The following is an 18,572-nucleotide window of genomic DNA, read 5'->3' on the forward strand; positions in this document are numbered from 1 at the left end:
AAGCAATGTAGGTGCTGGGGAAGTGTGTGTGTGTGTGTGAATAAATGGCTGCAATCACAAAATTTACTGCTTTAAGAAAAATCCATGTCATAGAAAGGTGAGCTCAGAAGATACATGCCTTTGACACCCCCCTTTTTTTTGCTCCAACAAAGCATATCACAGAAAAGCAAATCAATTTCCCCAAAACACTTCTAAATTAATTAGTCTAAAATAATTCCCCAAAATATTTATTTATTTATTTATTTATTGCATTAAATAAGCTATTAGGAAAATCATCCCCAAATAATTTCCCCCAAATAAAAAACATACAACTCCCCCTGCCCACACAGCCAGCATGCCTACACAAATCGACAGATGTGCATCCCATTTATTCATCACACAAACAACACACCGCCTTACTGGGTTTTTGAACCCTTTCCCCACTCTCGCTGGGGGTGGGGAGTTGAATGTATGTAAGCTTGGCACAATTCTGGTACTGAAAACAAATTCTTAGGCTCAGAATCTGTTTGGAGAAGCCCTCTTCTTTCTTCTTAGGTATCTGTATTTTGTACCTGGCTCTGATTGGTGGATCTTGGGGTTCTAGTACAAGAACAAAGTAGATCCAACAAGCCTGAAGTCTACCCACCCCTAATGAAACGGATATGGTCATAGAATCATAGAATAGCAGAGTTGGAAGGGGCCTACAAGGCCATCGAGTCCAACCCCCTGCTCAATGCAGGAATCCACCCTAAAGCATCCCTGACAGATGGTTGTCCAGCTGCCTCTTGAATGCCTCTAGTGTGGGAGCGCCCACAACCTCCCTAGGTAACTGATTCCACCGTCGCACTGCTCTAACAGTTAGGAAGTTTTTCCTGATGTCCAGCCGGAATCTGGCTTCCTTTAACTTGAGCCCGTTATTCCGTGTCCTGCACTCTGGGATGATGTTGAACTTGAGCTGAGTATATAATAAAGGTGAGTGGGAGGCCTCTCCGTATTACCTACCTCACGGGGTTGTTGTGAGAATAAAATTGGATAACCCCATGTACACTTCCCCAAGCTCCTTGGAGGATGGGTAGGACACAAATGCAATAAGTAACTCCTTAACCACCTGGAAACAAAAACTTATGAGATTTCTAGTGTTGGCAGCACAACTATATGAGAAACAGTGTGTCACAGCGGTTGGAGTATTGGACTGGAACTGTAGAGATTTGGATTCAAACCCATACTCACCATGAAGCTCGGTTACTTTGGACCAGTCACTACCTCTGAGCTTAATCGACTCAAAGTGTTATTGTAAGGATAAAATAGGGGGTAGCAGAGTCAACCATGTGCTCCACCTTGATCTCCTTGGTGGGATATAAATGAAATAATAATAATAATAATAATAATAATAATAATAATAATAATAATAATAATATGCTTTACTAGAGAAAAGTTATTTTGCTAGTATTATAAGGTTCTAGTACAGCAAAAAAATAAATCACAAACATGCTTGCATTAAACAAATTTCTCCCTGTTAGACTATCTGTGGGAAAGTTCAAATATTCTTGGGTGAACAGGCTAAACAATGTTTACTAAGCTAACACAGTTGTGTCATTAGCACAACTAATGACAAAAAATTATATATTATTAACTCACTCAAGATCAAATTTTCAGAAACCAAAGGAAGACCATGAGCTGATTGAGATGGAGAACAATGACACGAGGAGTTATCAGGAAAGTCGCTACCTAGCCTGGATAAGCAGGTCAAAGATCAGTATGTCCAAGGTTTAGTTTTGAAACTGTTGACTGTTACAAATATGTACTGTATTTTTTACAGTATGGATTAGAGACACAAGAGAGTGGTCTGTAGAGATAACCATTTAGTTGTACTGTACCAGTAGTATTGTTTCTAAATATCTGTTTTCTACCAAAGCCATTCCTAGCATATCCATTTGTGTATCCTACCGATACACAAATGGATATAAAGGATTTAAAATTAACTAACAATGGATAGATCCAGTCAGTATTAGTAAATTTCTCTAAAATTAATCCAATTATCTGTTTAAATGTATATATCCCTCCTAAATCCATAAACCATGATACAAAACAAGTTTGGCAGGATCTGGAACAAGTGTTACAATGTATTGAGGAAACATTTCCAAGAATAGAGGTTTTGTTGTGTGGAGATTTTAAAGCCCGAATTTGGGGTGGGTGGGATAGTGAACAAATGAGTAGCTTCTAAGCCAGCATGGAATAAAGTGACACGTGAACCCGCTATTAGGGTGTTTCCAGACGAAGTGCTCCTAGCATAAACCATCAGAAGGCATTGTGCTGCTATTCTGTCATTTTCACCTTAACAGATTTCCAGCAGTAAGAAAAGAAAAATGGAAGAAGCAGTGGGAAAGCACAGGAGGATTACATGTGGAAAACAACATTGTCTGGACACCCTGTAAAATTCTGTGAATCACACAGGGTGATGGCACCATAAAAACCTCATCTGGAAAACCCTTACTTGGCAATAAATTCCATTGAACCCATTGGGACTTACTTCCAAGTAAACATGTATGGGGCTGAGTTGTACATTGAATGCAGCCTGATATTATGCATATTTGTTCAGAAATAAGTCTCACTGTGTTCAAAAGCCACTACTCCCAACTATGGTTAGGATTCAACCTAAGGCTTCAACTCCATTCCCATTTACCTGGGAGTAGGTGCCATTGAACTCCACGAGACTTACATTTGAGCAGACATGTATAGGATTGCCCTCTAATTGTAGTTTTCAGGGTTATGAACTGTCCTCTAATAACTCTCAAGCTTTTTAGTTCTGGAAATATTAAAACTTCTCAAATGCACCTTGAGCTAGAAGTAACCAATGTTTCACTGGATGCTGAAAGCAAGCATTTATGTACACAAACATTCCAACATTTCAGAGATGAAAATGAGTGGATGGGTCCAGGGTCAGTATCTGGCAGCTCAACAACATGGCCAGTTGGACAACAGTGGGTCCACTCAATCCATAGTCAGATGTGCTAGAAGTAGAAGGCATGAACAAGACATGAGAGGCGCCTTTACTATAAGCAAAACATGGGACCTATGGAGATTTTATTTTATTTTATTTTATTTTATTTTATTATGAACCGCCCAGAGAGCTTCAGCTATTGGGAGGTATAAAAATGTAATAAATAAATATAAATAAATAAATAATACATGCTACAGGAAAAGCTGTGCAAATCATAACTGTATTAGCCAAAGAGGCAGATAGTATATTACATGTAACATAACATTGCTAATATATGTAAATACATTTAACATTATACAGATTGTTATACTTGAAATCCATGCAAACATATATGTTATAAGGGAACAAGCCAAGACTCAGAATAATAAAACGACAACTCCGGATTGTGATCAACATTTCAGTACTTATTCAGTCAACTCTGCATGATGAAACCTTGAAACTTTAATAATTAAAGGTACTTACTGTGCCTCTCGCTACACGTTGGAGAGTAGCTAAAAACAAAGGAAACAAGTAATTATTCCTGCAAAACTTATTGGAAATTTTTATTACCTTATTTACCTTAAAAGGTAGAAAGTAGACAGGGCCAGTGTCAAAGGTAGGCATGGTTGGGCATCTGCCATGGGCCCACATGCCAGGAAGGGTCCACTGTCAAGAAACCCCAGGACTTCTGTCTCCTCTTCACCCTTGCAACCTGCCTATTCACCCGCGTCACACTCTGGCCCAGATAGTTGTGGCGGTGAGATGGAGCAGTAGATGGATGCCACTGCCTACGTGCTCCCTGGCTTTTCACCCATCCAGCAAGGAAGTGGTAGCAATGAGGAAGGAGAGGAAGAGGAGCAAGAGGAGCTGGTGACAATGGTGGTGGGAAGGTAGACTCGCAGACAGAGGGCCCCCACTGAGGATGTCTGGTCCAAAAGGCCCTCAGAACCTTGAAGCTGGCACTGAAAGCAGGAACTGAAAGTGCACACAAGCTGGTGGGAAAAGCACTGAAGCAAGCCAGACGCTACACGGCAAGTCAGACACCTCAAATGCAAATATATGCAACATTTTGCATGTATACTATTAAAGAACATACTGAAGCACAGCAATAGGTGACTGTTCAGCCAAGGTCAGCGGACAGAATTTTAAACCAAAAATGACAGTTAAGTAAAAATAGCAAGTGGCTCTAACAGCTAAATTACATGCAACGTTAAATGTGTAGTGTGTGGCTAATCCCTACTTTTTTCTTTTACTTTCAGGATAAGGATTAGGACCCCTATGAATGAGTAGCAGGGTGGGTGGTTAAACCTTTCCACCCAGCTACTTTCCTCCCCTAAATTAGGGGCACACACACACACAGACTAGAACAGGGCTTAAGGGGAAAAAAACCCTTCATTGGAGGCTGGTGCCAATGGAGGATTAGTCCTGATGGCTATGTGCTACCTCCAATATCAAAGACAGTAGGCATATGTGCACCACTTGCTGGGGAACATGGGTAGGAGGGTGCTGTTGCACCATGTCCTGCTTGTGGGTCCCTGGTCAACAGCTGGTAGGCCACTGTGGAAACAGAGTGCTGGACTAGATGGTCTGATCCAGCATGGCTTTTCTTATGTTCATATGTTTCCTTTGTGTTTTGCCGTTAAGCACCGATTCTGCCACCATTGCCAGCAATCAATAGGATATACCATTCTAGAGGGTGGTGTATGAAATGTAGGGCTGTGCATCACTTCAGATCTGAATCCTGATGGCAACTTGTTCCAAAGATGAGGGGGCACTGCAGCGGAGGCCCTCTCATGTGTTCTCACCCACCTAAGTGCTCTCACAGGTGGGCAAATGAGAAGGGTGTATCTTTCTGAACCGCCCAGAGAGCTTCAGCTATTGGGTGGTATAAAAACGTAATAAATAAATTAAAGTGCATACAGGCTACGGGTGAAGGCAGACCTTCAAGTAGCTTGGTCCCAAACCATTTAAAGCTTTAAATGTCAAAAACAGCACTTCAAATCAGGCTCGGAAACACATGGGTAACCAGTGCAGCTCCGCAGTATAGGCGTTCCGTGATCAAATCGCTTCGCCCCACCAAACCCAGTGAGGGTGGGTAATTGGGGTGGTTAACGTACTACCTAGCAGCCCAGAACAGGCTGTGGCTTCTGGATGGTTTGTTAACTAACCACCCTCACCAAGTTCAGATGTCACAACTAGTTACATCTGGTGAGGGCACGAGACATTTTGCTGCCTGAGGCAAATGTCAAAAAAGTGGTCCAGCCCATTCCATGTACAAAAGCCAGCTGGACTGGTAGCTGAATCTTTCTTCAACACTGGAAATGAAATTAGCATCCTCCACTGCACTGAAGGTAGCAAGCCAGCTCAGATGGTACAAGGCAGGCCACAGGGCCCCAAACTCCTCCCACATTCTGCTGCTGCCTCCCAGTGTATTGGGCAACTGCTTTACTTTGCCTAGTGATAGGGCCAGCTCTGGTAATTATGAAAATCAGCACGCTGCAAACGCACAGTGGTTAACAACCACCTCGGAATGGAAAGTTATTTAAAACCTCATGTATGAAGTTTCACATTGTCTTGCTAAATATGCAATTACCGGTATTATACTATTGGGGGCTTTTTGCAGAATTGACCACAAGAGGTCAGTCTAACTCAGCAGTTCACTCTTAAGTTAAGACTATTCTTTGTCTGAATTGGTTTAGCATTGTCATCAGGGAAAAATCTCCATTGTCAAACAGCTTTTAAGACAGATACCCATCACTGAAGCAAGGACTCTGCTGTTTTTCAAACCACATCTATCTTGGCCTACAATTAAATGAGGGTGGGTCAGCCAACTCCACATTATCCTGGTGGCCTTGAGGCTGTTTTTTTAAAAAAATGTGCATGCTTTCGGGAGCAAGCCTATGTTGCCCAAAAACCAGGGTCGTTCTCCCAGGAGGACGGACCAATTGTCCCACTAAGAGGCACAGAAACTTCAGACCAGTCCAACGCTGTTTTATTCGAATATGGTACATTCAGCTGAACGGGTGAGCTCTCTCTTAGCTCGTGCCGAGGAGAGCCACACCTAGAGCTTACGAGCTCCTCCATTATATAGGCAAACGGACAAAGAGATTCTTAACTGACATCTAGCTATGTGATGCTCCATCTTGAGTGAAGCCAGATGCCTTGGCTGGAGTCGGTTTGAGCTAGGTGCACTTACTAATTGGATTGATTAACTGCAATGACATGGTCTTTGGTAAGGCAGCACTGGAATGTCTGCTCATTAGCAACTCTAGATACTGTACCAGGCTTCATAGCATTCCTTTGGTACAGATAAGCACATCTTAATATGAACCTAGGCAGAAAAACTTCACTGACTCGGTCAACATATCCAAAAGGCATTGCAGTTTAAGCAAAGATGGCCCCACTTTGGCTATCACCTATAGCCACAGTTTGGGAGTTGTTGTGTTCCGAAGTTGGGTACCCACATGGGAAACAGTACAGCCCTTCAGAAAGCTGGCACTGTGTGAGCAGGGCAAGGACAGGTGACTCAACACTCCCTTTGTGAAGCACAAGAAACCTGAGGGAGTGAAGAAACACATAAGAAGGTGAAGTGGGAATCCCACCAGCAACAGCGAAAGCAGCAACGTGCAGCTAAAGACTCCCTGTATTCTGAGATTTTTCACCAAGCATACTGGGAGCATAGAGCAACAGAAAGTTACAGAAAAGCTGTCTGCAAGCAGACACCGGGGCGCCAGGGGGGTTACGCCCTAGAGGAGGACAAACACGTCTGCCAGCAAGACATTTTGGGCAGCATTGAGAAGGGAATGAAGTGTGGCTCTGAGCCATTTGAGATGCCTGGGGATTGAGCATGCAAACAGCTGGTGCATGGAGGCATGGGGGGGGGGGACTGGAAATCCCATGTGTGACCCCGGAGTGTAAGGGTGCTGATCGGATGCTCTCACTGAAGGAAATGGGAATGGCAAGGCAGGAGTGACTGCAGGGAGGGAGGGGAATGTCTCACTGGATGCCGAGGAGGTTCATGGACAGCAATGCCCATCCAAGCCAAGAGGCCAGAGCTCCAACTTTGGGAACAGTATGTTAGCAGAACAGCAAGAACCTTATGAGGCTGAGCTGTGTGGAATCCTACTGAAAGGAGCACACTTTACCCTGAATAAATGACACCGGAGATTCTGGGTCAAAGGATTAAGAAAGCTTGCATTTTATTGCAGGAAATACAGTATATGTCATATAGGAAGGTCCCCAACTCAAGATGGACGGACACCCAAAGAGATGCCTTCTTCTCTGAGAGGCAAGAGCATGAAGAAAGAGGAAGTAGGGTCAGCAACCCTAAGATTATTCATCTACCATGGGAAGAAAGGTCACCACTGATCAGAGGACAGTCTAGGAAGCTTGGAGGTCCTGTATCTATTCCCTTTCCATGCAGACACATCAGCCTTTCTCTTTTCTCTTTGAAGCTAGCTGAGTTGTACCCACGCTTCTAACACGGTACACATGCTTCTTCAAGAAATCGTCTTCATTTTCTGGATGATGCAACACAGGACGTGTTCCCATCGCCAATGGACCATTGGGCTTGCTTAAAGTCAACTCTCCTGCCCCCCTCCTAGCATTGTGCATGCCTTATGTTGTTTGGCAGGACAGTTCGTTGTCCTGAACCATCCTGGACAGGTCAGGTTATCTGATGAATGCATGGACAGCCAATATTTCATTCCCCTTGCTCTTTGTCAGGTCCTCCACAAGCCCCCATGTTTTGTGGGGGCTTTGTGAGAGGTGTTCAATGTTTGTATTTAGAGGAGACTCAGGGCATGGGAATGGATGGTGATGTGATGCATCTGCCTATCTTTGGACAAAGAAACCTGCATTGGACTCGTGTGTGGGCATCCAGATATGACCGGTGCAGCATCAGTGCACATTAACTATTGCCATAGACCCTAGCCAGTTTTGCTCCTGTGCCCTTGGCAGTTCTTACACAGTCAGCAGGAAACCACAGCTGGTACTGCCAGGCAGATACACTACACAGGATCCATCCGCACTTGTACCCAGGGTGTCTGTGTTTAATGTGAATGACTACTTGGATTTCTCAGTGTGTGCGTGTGTCAATTGTCAACACTATAAGGAGAGAGGAATGTTCCCTCACTTCTGAATGGTGTGTATTATGGACTCTGTCCTCCATCATTTTGGACTGTAAATGGGCCTGAGTGTCTGGGCCTGTCTTCACGGTGCTGCTTCACCACTCCTTACCCCTGAAATCCTGCAGTATCACTGCTGCGAGGTGAGGGCAGGAAATCCCCATGCCAGCAGGAAGCTTGGGATTTACTAACCATCTGGGTCCTGAAGCCCACCCTCTTTCTGGGCTTCCGCTGACTAATCAGCAGTCACCATCCACCCCAGAATGCCCCCCAGATCGAATACAGAGCAAGATCACACAGTGGAAGGGCTATGGTGACCTCAGTTTGAAGAAAAAAGTCAGGGTAAGTCCTGACTTATTTATTTATTTATTTATTTATTTATTTATTTATTACATTTCTATACCGCCCAATAGCCAGAGCTCTCTGGGCGGTTCACAAAAATTGAAAACATTCAAAGTATAAAACAACAGTATAAAACCATAATATAAAATACAATATAAAAGCTCAACCAGATAAAACCAGCAGCAATGCAAAATTACAAATTTAAAACACCAAGTTAAAAAAAATTACAGACTGTTAAAATGCTGGGAGAATAAAAAGGTCTTCTCCTGGCGTCTAAAAGCATAGAATGTAGGTGCCAAGCGAGCCTCCTTTTAAAGCGCAGCTTCAGGGCAAAGCCCCGCACTGGCTGCAAATCGGTAGCTGTGTCGTATAGACAGCCTGCCTGTCTACCAGGGGAGCATTACATTGTAGAGAGCTGAGGGGAGGGAGGGGAATAGTGCAAAGGAAAAAAGTGTTGCATTTATATAGTTCGGTCCGTCTAAATAAGTTCAACTGTGTTTTCACCAGCGTGGATTTGCTGAGGAATGAACTATTGGCAGGTACATACAATCAGAAGCGATGAAGCCCCACGATATTCCATGCTGTGAATTGGGCATGCAGGTGTGCCTTCTGACTTCCGTCGCTGTCGTATATCAGGATACAGAAGTAGGTGTGGAGTTAATATTTAGAAATCTTTAAATAATAATGCAGACACATCCTCAAGCCTACCAATGTTGTGACAAAAATCTTTTCTTTTTCTTGACTGTTAAAAACATGTAACCCAGGGGTGTTATTTACCATTGTTTATTTTGCTTCAGAAATACAAACACATGAAATAATATTCCAGAAAGCTATAGAGAGTGTGCGCTTATAAAATACAAAAGCATCGAAATAAACGCCGACCCTCTAACAAACTAGTTAACCGAGAAGTTATATATTAAAAAGGTCGTTGTGACCACTTCCACTCTACAAGTGGCCAATGTAAAGTTCATGAACTCAAACCTCAGTGGTTTGTGAGACCAATATAAGGCTGCTCTTGTGGTACCACAGTGCAACCTCATAGGGCAATTAGCAGTCAAACCTTCCCAGTAAATAGATTTTGGGGTAATTAACCCACATAATAAGCCCACTGGAAATTTTATTTATTTATTTCATTTCTATGCCACCCAATAGCTGAAGCTTTCTGGTCAGTTCACAAAAGTTAAAACCATAAGTACAGCATGAAATATAATATGAAAGCTTAAAACCAACCAAAAGTGTAACCAGAATAAAACTGAGCAGCAATGCAGAGATTTAAAGTGCAGATTTAAAACAGCAAAACTAGGATAGTAAATTGCTAAAATACTGGGGAAATGAAAAGGTCTTCACCTGGCACCAGAAAGAGTACAACGTAGGTACCGGGCACATAATATCAGCTTCTAATTCCATTCCATGTATTCGTACCTTAAGGATTTGCTTACAGAGCAGAGAAACTTGCCAAAATAGCAAGTAGGTGAATAAAATCCACCCTAAAGAGCAGAGCCTTTTCCCAAACTTACTTGCCCTGCTGTGGAAAACGTGAGGCGTATGCTTAACCTGAAGCTTGGCATGACATGAATTTTAACAATTAATGTCTATCTGTTTGTTCTAATTTACGGTTCGTAATGGGTTGCACTGATTTTCTTGTGTAACATCGTTACTGGACTGCAGTACAAAACTCATACAACTGTTATTGTTTTATGTGACTTCCATTTTGGGTGGCCGCGTGTCATGCTTCATAGAGGAGAGTCCTCTGTTTGAATGACTGTCAGAGGAATCAGAGGCAAAAAGGTTCATCAGACGAGCGTTTTATCACTTGCTCACTACTGCCCACTTACGGATGTGCACTCGTCCTTTAGGTTATGGCGTCCACTTCTGCGTGCGTCCTGCTCTTTCCACTCATTTTTCCATTACAAAATAGACTCCCTTTAGTCTGACTTTTTTTTAAAAAAAGAAAAGAAACAGAATGTGCCACAATTACCTGCTGTGTGCAGGAAAAGCAGCACGATTAAAACGGACCCTAAATGGGCCACATGGTCTTTGTTTCCCCTTTGGGCAGAAGAGGACGGGGTGGGAGAGTCACCGTGATTCATAGATCTTCCATCTCTATCACCAGGAAACCACTCCATCTTGGAGCGGGCCTTGAGGGTTTGCACCTGGTGTTGGGCCAGAGAGACAGATTGGGGATGCTGCTGGTATACCGCCCACCCTGCTGCTTGGCATCCTCCCTGACCGAGCTGGCGGAGGCAGTCTCGAGTGTGGTGTTGGAGGAACCCAGGACAGTGGTTCTGGGTGACTTCAACTTTCATGCTAAGGCTGTCTCTGGAGCTCTGGCTCGGGACTTTATGGCCTCCATGACAACCATGGGGCTGTCTCAGTTTGTCATTGGCCCAACACATAAAGCAGGGCATACCCTTGATTTGGTTTTTGCTCCAAGCTGTGAGATGGGTAGTCTGAAGATTGGGGGCGGGGGGAGTCCAAGTAACCCCATTGTCATGGTCGGACCATTTCCTGGTGAGATTTGAACTCACGGCATTACTACCCTCCTGCAAGGGTGAGGGACCCATTCGGATGGTCCGCCCCAGGAGACTGATGGAATCCAATGGATTTTTGAATGCTCTTGGGGATTTTCCAGTGGAGAGAGCTGGTGATCCAGCCGAGGCCCTAGCCTCACCGTGGAACGGTGAGATGTGGAGGGCCATCGACTTGATTGCACCTGAGTGTCCTCTCCAGTCCTGTAGAGCCCGCTCTGCTCCTTGTTATACTAAGGAGTTGTGGTCAATAAAACAGGCTGGACGTTGGCTAGAGAGCAAATGGCGGAAGACTCGAAGCGAAGATGACCGAGCACGCTGTAGAGCACATAATCGTGCCTATTGCATGGCAGTGCGGGCAGCAAAGAAGGCTTATTTTGCTGCCTCCATTGTGTCCTCAAGTAGCCATCCAGCGGAGCTCTTCTGGGTGGTCCGAGGGCTGCTAACATCCTCCCCAGCAAATGGGGCCCTGGCTCTGTCGAGGACCCACTGTGACCTTTTTGCATCACACTTTGAGGACAAGATCGCTTCTCTCCGCAGCGAGCTTGACGTTGTTGTTAGTACAGTTCCAGTTGAGGTGTCCTATGCCACCATCTGCCCAATTTTGTGGGATCAGTTCCAGTTATTGCAGCCTGATGATGTGGACAAGGTGCTTGCAGCAATGCGACCAACCACTTGCCCTCTTGATCCCTGTCCCTCCTGGCTTATAAAAGCAAGCCGAGGGGGTCTGACTGGGTGGGTCCAGGGGGTGATAAATGCTTCCCTCCGGGAAGGGGTGGTCCCTGCTGTCCTTAAGGAGGCAGTAGTGCGACCGCTCCTGAAGAAGCCCACCCTGGACCCGATGGTATTAGGCAACTACTGCCCAGTTGCAAACACCCCTTTTTTAGGGAAGGTACTTGAGAGGGTTGTGGCGGAGCAACTGCAGGCACTCTTGGAGGATACTGATTATCTAGATCCATTCCAGTCTGGGTTCTGATCTGGTTATGGGACTGAATCAGCCTTGGTTGCCCTGATGGATGACCTTTATCGAGAGAGGGACAGGGGGAATGCAACCCTGTTAATCCTGCTCGATCTCTCATTGGCTTTTGATACCATCGACCATGGTATCCTCCTGGATCGACTCCATGGGATGGGCATTGGAGGCCCTGTGTTACAGTGGTTCCGGTCCTACCTACGGGGTCGTTTTCAGAGAGTAGCATTGGGTGACCAGTCCTCGGCCACTTGGCAATTGAGCTATGGAGTGCCGCAGGACACCATCTTGTCCCCAATGTTATTTAACATCTATATGAAGCCATTGGGAGCGGTCATTAGGGGATTTGGAGCTAAATGCCATCAATATGCTGATGACACGCAGCTCTATCTCCCTGTGACAACTGAATCAGGTGAGGCTGTGCAAGTCCTGGACCAGTGCCTAGACTCAGTAATGGGCTGGATGAGGGGCAATAAACTGAGACTGAATCCTGGCAAGACGGAAGCCCTGTGGGTGAGCGGTTCCCGAGTCTGGGAGACAGGCTCATTGCCTGTTCTGGATGGAGTTGCACTGCCTCTGAAAGAACAGGTTCGTAGTTTGGGAGTACTCTTAGACCCATTTCTGTCGTTGGAGGCTCAAGTAGCCGCCACGGCTCAGAGTGCCTTTTACCATCTTCGGTTGGTTCGCCAACTACGGCCTCTCCTGGACAGGGATAGCTTGGCCACGGTGGTACAGGCATTGGTAACCTCAAGATTGGATTATTGCAATGTGCTCTATGTGGGGCTGCCCTTGAAGTTGCTCCGGAAGCTGGAGCTAGTGCAGAATGCTGCAGCTCGGCTGTTGTCTGGAGCTGCCCCTTTCCAGCATGTAACTCCTCTGCTGAGGGAACTGCACTGGCTGCCTATTCGCTACCGGGCCAGGTTTAAGGTTCTGGTACTTGTATACAAAGCCCTAAACAACTTTGGACCAGGATACCTGAGAGAGCGCCTTCTCCCTTACCAACCTGCCCGGTCACTGAGGTCATCCGAGGACCTGCTCCTGGTGGTTCCACATAGATCCATCCTCTGATTGGAATCCACCAGGGGAAGAGCCTTCAGCGTGGTGGCGCCCCTCCTGTGGAATTCCCTGCCTCTGGAGGTCAACAGGGTTTGAGATGGAAGCGGTATCAACCCAGCGCTTTGAAGATGTTCCGCCTCCTGAAAACATCTTTATTCCAAGAAGCCTTTCCTTAATATGCAGCCTTGAATCTGTTTTTGCTTCTTTTAAATTTTGTTTTAACTGTTTTATTCTGTTTTTATTTTCATTTTATCTTGTACACCGCTCTGAAATTTTTCAATGGGGAGCGATATATAAATATTCTAAATAAATAAATAAATAAATAAATAAATAAATAAATAAGAGGAAGTAATGAGGGACAAACGGGGGGTGGAGAAGCGATGGTAGGGAACCGCGATTTTCCCCCAAGTGATGATGCTCTTAGAAATAATTAGTATAATTTAAATAAAAATACAATATATCTCACTACAGTTGGGAAGACTGTGACCTGTGGTCCTTCTGTCTGCTGCCCAAGTTGATGGGCAACTTCAGGAACTCTGCTCGGCCTTCTCAGTGTGGTTCTTTATCTCCAGACTGGACTTGGACTGGACAGCCCTGCAAATACAGGACGCTTTTCTTTGTAAAGGAGGATGCCTGCTCATCATAGCCTAAAGTGACTACAAAGCCTGCAAACTCACTGAAGTGCTCCCTTTTCAGCTGTGTCTGCCTGTGCGGTGACCTGACAACCAGGTTCAGCGAGTGGATGTATCAAATAGGAGAAATCCATCTACCATCCTTTCTAGGCCGCCTTTAAGGGTGAAGTCCTCTCAAGTGGTGTTACATGTCACTGTCAGGAACTGCCATGGCATGGTTTGTGTTACTGTTTCTTGCAACACAGCCAAGATCAACAAGGTCATGAGGGTGCAGTCACTCATCCACCGCTTCTTCCGGTCTGCTGATACTGTTGTGAGCTGTGTTTACTTCCCTAAATTCACTCAGTATAAAGGTTGTGGTTTTGGTCCAATTTTTTTAGCGAACCCAGAAGCCACTGCACCAGTTCTCAGCTCTCAACATATTCCCTGAGCAGTAATGGGGTTTGATTGGTGCGATGGTTACTGTTGTCACAAAGGCATCACTGTCCCCTTAAATAATACAGCCACTGGGAAGGGCTACAGCAAAACAGGACTGGATGGATGAGGGGAAGTAGGCAGAGGCCTCAGTTCAGATGAAACAGGAGAGAGGGAGGAATTAGGATCCAGGGGGGGTGGGAAGCAGAGGTGAAGCAGGGCTGAAAATGAATAATTCATCAACACATGGGACCTGCAATAAAGTGTTGCAGTGTGAAAAGCGTTTGTCACTGTTTCAGTCAGCTAGCCATGCCTTTCCCCAGGATATTCTATTCTATTACACACACACACACACACACACACACCAGTTAATGAACATTTCAAGGCCACAAGCATGCTCAGTTCTTATTGAGCATTAAGTTTCATTTACTATTTACCTTCTAATACTCATTCTATTTCTTCTTTATTATAATCCTAGAGGCTGTCGAAATGCTCGGAAAGCCCTGGACTGGCTGCACAGTGGCGCAGTGTTGATTATACGCCGCTGCTGCAATCGCGCACCCACCCTGGGCCTTTCCACCAAAGCTGCAGAGAGAAAAAGTCAGGGACTTACCCAGACTTTTTTCTCCAGAGTGAGGTGAGGATGCATTAGAAATGTTCAGACAGCCCCTCACCTGGCTCCAGAGTTGCAGCAGAGGTGTGGCAGGGCAGTGCCTGGTGGAACATGGCCTGCAATTGGTTGCCTTCTACCAGGAAGAGGACGGGAGCAGCCCCAGCCCCGGATGGCTGCCCAGAAATCCTGCGCTCCCTCCTCAGTGTTGGGATTACCCCACCCCACCCTGTGGGAGGGAAGCTGAGGGGTTTGAGATGGAAGCGGTATCAACCCAGCGCCATGAAGATGTTCCCCTAAAGACCCACAAGCTCCTTGTTCTGGTATGGAAGAATATGAAAACACCAGCATTCCATTCACACCTTTTGAGATACTTTATTTAAAAACAGCAACAGATTCTGTTTGTGTTGGTATATGATTCACTAACAAGCAATGAAACTTTCTCATTTGTGTCATTTTGGTTCAATGCATTATTACTATATCCTATATATTTCCCATATATACATTTGCTTAGGACTTAACAAATTAATATCAATATCTAAAGTTTTTCACTACAGTGGACTGTTGTTTTAATAAAAAACAAACAAACATACGCATCATAACATAAGGTAAACCAAAAGTCAAACAAAAAGAAAATCCCAACATTGTACATTCATAGGGCAGTATCCTACTTGACACCTCCATTAAAGTAAATTACAGGGTGCTATCGTAAATGACGTCTAGCACAATGCCAATAGCATTATTTGGTATGACAGGAAAAGTCAGTTTTGGGAATAATCTCACAGTTATTTTCTTTAAGAGAGTTAAATAACAGTGCAATCTTATATATGTTTACTTAGATGTAGGCCTGATTGAGTTCTATGGAGCTTACTGCCAGGTAAGTCGGTATAGGATGTTTTTATTTTCATTAATAGTTTATAAAATTTAGAGAGGATCCCATCTTCCTAGGAAGACATCCCAGGGACCATGGAACCATTCTCCCTCTGAGGCCATAAACAATGCTACAATCTCAGGAAGGGAAATTCCAAATGCCCATTCCCTCCCCAACTGCTCTTCTCATAAAATGTATATCCTAGATAATATAGACACATGTGCAGTTTTTCCCAAACTGATACTCCCCAGACTTTTGGACTACACTTCCCAGCATTCCTGACCATTGGCCATGCTGGTTGGAGCTGATGGGGATTGAAGTCCAAAACATCTGGAGGGCATCAGATTGGGTGACGTTGCCCTGGTGCATGCTCTTCTCACTGGTGTTAAAAAACACTTTCATGTCTTTGCAAACAGGGTCTAAGTGCCTCGGGCCCTTCCATTTGTCCACTAGACATTGTTCTTGCTGATGTCCTTGCAGAGAACACACTTTCCCTTCTGGTCTCCATACTGTCACTTGCCCTCCGACCTACCACCATCATGAACTTCTGATAAAACTCTTTCGACGCGAAATAGTAAATGAAAGGATCTATGCAGTTGTTGAGGCAACTGAGACACAAGGTGAGTTTGTAAATGTGGTAATAACCCTCATTCCCATTAAGACGGCTGACGATGTGCACCAGCAGGATAAAGTTGTTGGGAGCAAAGCAAATGATGAAAACCAAGAGGACAAGGATAGCTAAGTAGACTGCCCGGCTCTTCTGCCCATTGCCGTATCTGTTGGAAGCCTGGATGAGCTTCCTGATGATCTTTATGTAGCAGGCTACCGTCACTGTGAATGGGATCAAGAAGAAGAAGAAAAACGGCATCAGCAGGAAAAATCCCCATGCAGTAAGATTGGGAAGCATGTTCCATTTAAGGACATCAAAGCAAGTTGTAATATTCAGTTCTTTCACTTCGTAAGTCAGGTCTGTCTTTGCTAGTGGTACCAGGGCCAACAGTACAAAGAACCACATTACAAAGCAGCCTACAATGGCACAAAACTTTCCACTCCATTTTTTGGAACTCATTGGGTAGACCACTCCCAAGTAGCGCTCGAAACTGATGCAGGTCATTGTAACGATGGAGCAATACATGTTTGCATAAAACATCACTGTGACGAAGCTACACAGGTGCCTGCCGTAGAACCAGTGATTCCCATAAAGGTGATAGATAATTTGGAAGGGAAAACAGCAAGCCAGTGCAAGATCTGTAATGCTAAGGTTGATCATGAAGATGACTGATCTCGTTTTGGGCTTGATGTGAAGGAAGAGGACCCACAGGGAGAAAATATTTCCAGGAATGCTGATGAGAGCTATTAAAGAGTACACAATTGGCAAAATGGTCTGAATAGCTGGGTTCCTGAGCATGTCCAAAGTTGCATTATCCAACTTGTTCTGGTTATTAAACATTTTGTATGATTGACTTCTTGGCTCTTGATAGTCTGAAGGATTGTATTATGAAGCTTAAGTCTGTAACCTAGAAAAGGAACAAGTATAGAAAAGAGATGAGTGAAAACAATAGGTGGTAATAATCATGTTGACTTTTACGCTTCATTTATAGTTAAATTATTTCATTGCAGCTGGATGACCCCACATTAGTATTATTATGATATTAATTATTATTAATGATAATATAAGAATGATAATATGATAATGATATATTTTGTATATCTTGTATTCTCAATCTGGTCATGAACCGTAATAAACAGATTAGATATTGGATGAGGATAATTTGCATATACACCCTCACATATTCAGTTTGTTGGATGATGAACAGATAAATATATTATTAATTCTTATGAGTGTTATCATAAATATTAAAATACAAAACTAGTTCTTTTCCAGTACCCATCTGACTAAGCATCTATAGGTTACAAAATCTCTCTTATTATACATTTCAGGCAGATTCTTCCTCTTCAGCCCTTCATGACTCAGCCTTATATTAAATAGGTGCATGCAGGAATCACCTATAGGATGCATGATCAGGTCATCCCAAGACACTGATTGGTCAGTTTGAATTTTGCCTCCCTGGCCCCCATAGAAATACCATTGTTGATAAAATATTCCTTTGTCTTCCAAGTGGCTGGCAAAGAGTCAAGGAGTCCCAACTGGACCTCGTCCCTCCCCTCCTCCCACTACTCACAGCTGCTTTGATGAGTTGTTAGGGTGACTACTTATGAATTGCCAGAAGAGAGAACAAAAGAAGACAGCAATTTGAAAAAAAAAGCCTATGCTCAATATATATGTGCGTGTGTGCACACGCACATGCACAAATTCAGAAATAATTACTATTATTTAAATAGAAATACAGCACATTTCATCATAATATGGATACTGTAACTTGCTGTCCTGGGTGCTTTGCTCAGTCTGCGGTTCAGGTGCTAACTGTTAATGGGCAACTCCAAGGCCCCTGCTAACCTTTCTGATGGCTCTTTATCTTGGACTGGACAGTTTTTCAGATAGAGGACATCTTCAAAATAGAGGACAATCCTCTGGCAGCACTTCAAACAATGGACTTTCCTGTGTAAAAGAGGATACTTGGCCACCCTGTGCTCCTGCTAAGTTTAAGCTTTCTAATGATAAATTTCGTTTTCTCTTCTTTGTTCTTTAATAAATATACTGAATTGGAAACAGAGTTTAGTTAGTTCTTTTTGCCTAATCTGAAGACTGGCCTTATCCATGTGCCAGACTGTTTGGCAAGCACACTGACTTGATATTTTCTTTAAGGAGTTTTATTTATTTATTTATTTATTTATTATTACATTTCTATACCGCCCAATAGCCAGAGCTCTCTGGGTGGTTCACAAAAATTAAAAACATTCAAAGTATAAAACAACAGTATAAAACCATAATATAAAATACAATATAAAAGCTCAACCAGATAAAAACAGCAGCAATGCAAAATTACAAATTTAAAACACCAAGTTAAAATTTATTTATAGACTGTTAAAATGCTGGGAGAATGAAAAGGTCTTCACCTGGCGTCTAAAAGCATATAATGTAGGTGCCAAGCGAACCTCCTTA

The 18,572-nt window shown here is 43.9% G+C and overlaps 1 protein-coding gene across 2 annotated transcripts in view; it reads right to left on the bottom strand.

Annotated features, from left to right (window-relative positions):
- Window positions 1-14,996: 14,996 nt before the first annotated feature.
- Window positions 14,997-18,572, bottom strand: part of LOC134399462 (P2Y purinoceptor 8-like) — a 36,800-nt gene continuing 33,224 nt past the window's right edge. For both annotated transcript variants that reach the window (XM_063127512.1, XM_063127513.1), the window contains exon 2: window positions 14,997-17,025. In XM_063127512.1, the coding sequence (XP_062983582.1) occupies window positions 15,894-16,958 (1,065 nt within the window). In that variant the 5' untranslated portion in view covers window positions 16,959-17,025 and the 3' untranslated portion in view covers window positions 14,997-15,893. The remainder of the gene's footprint in view (window positions 17,026-18,572) is intronic.

The sequence above is a fragment of the Elgaria multicarinata genome, chromosome 5, assembly GCF_023053635.1.
Source record: "Elgaria multicarinata webbii isolate HBS135686 ecotype San Diego chromosome 5, rElgMul1.1.pri, whole genome shotgun sequence".
In the NCBI taxonomy this organism is placed as follows: domain Eukaryota; kingdom Metazoa; phylum Chordata; class Lepidosauria; order Squamata; family Anguidae; genus Elgaria; species Elgaria multicarinata.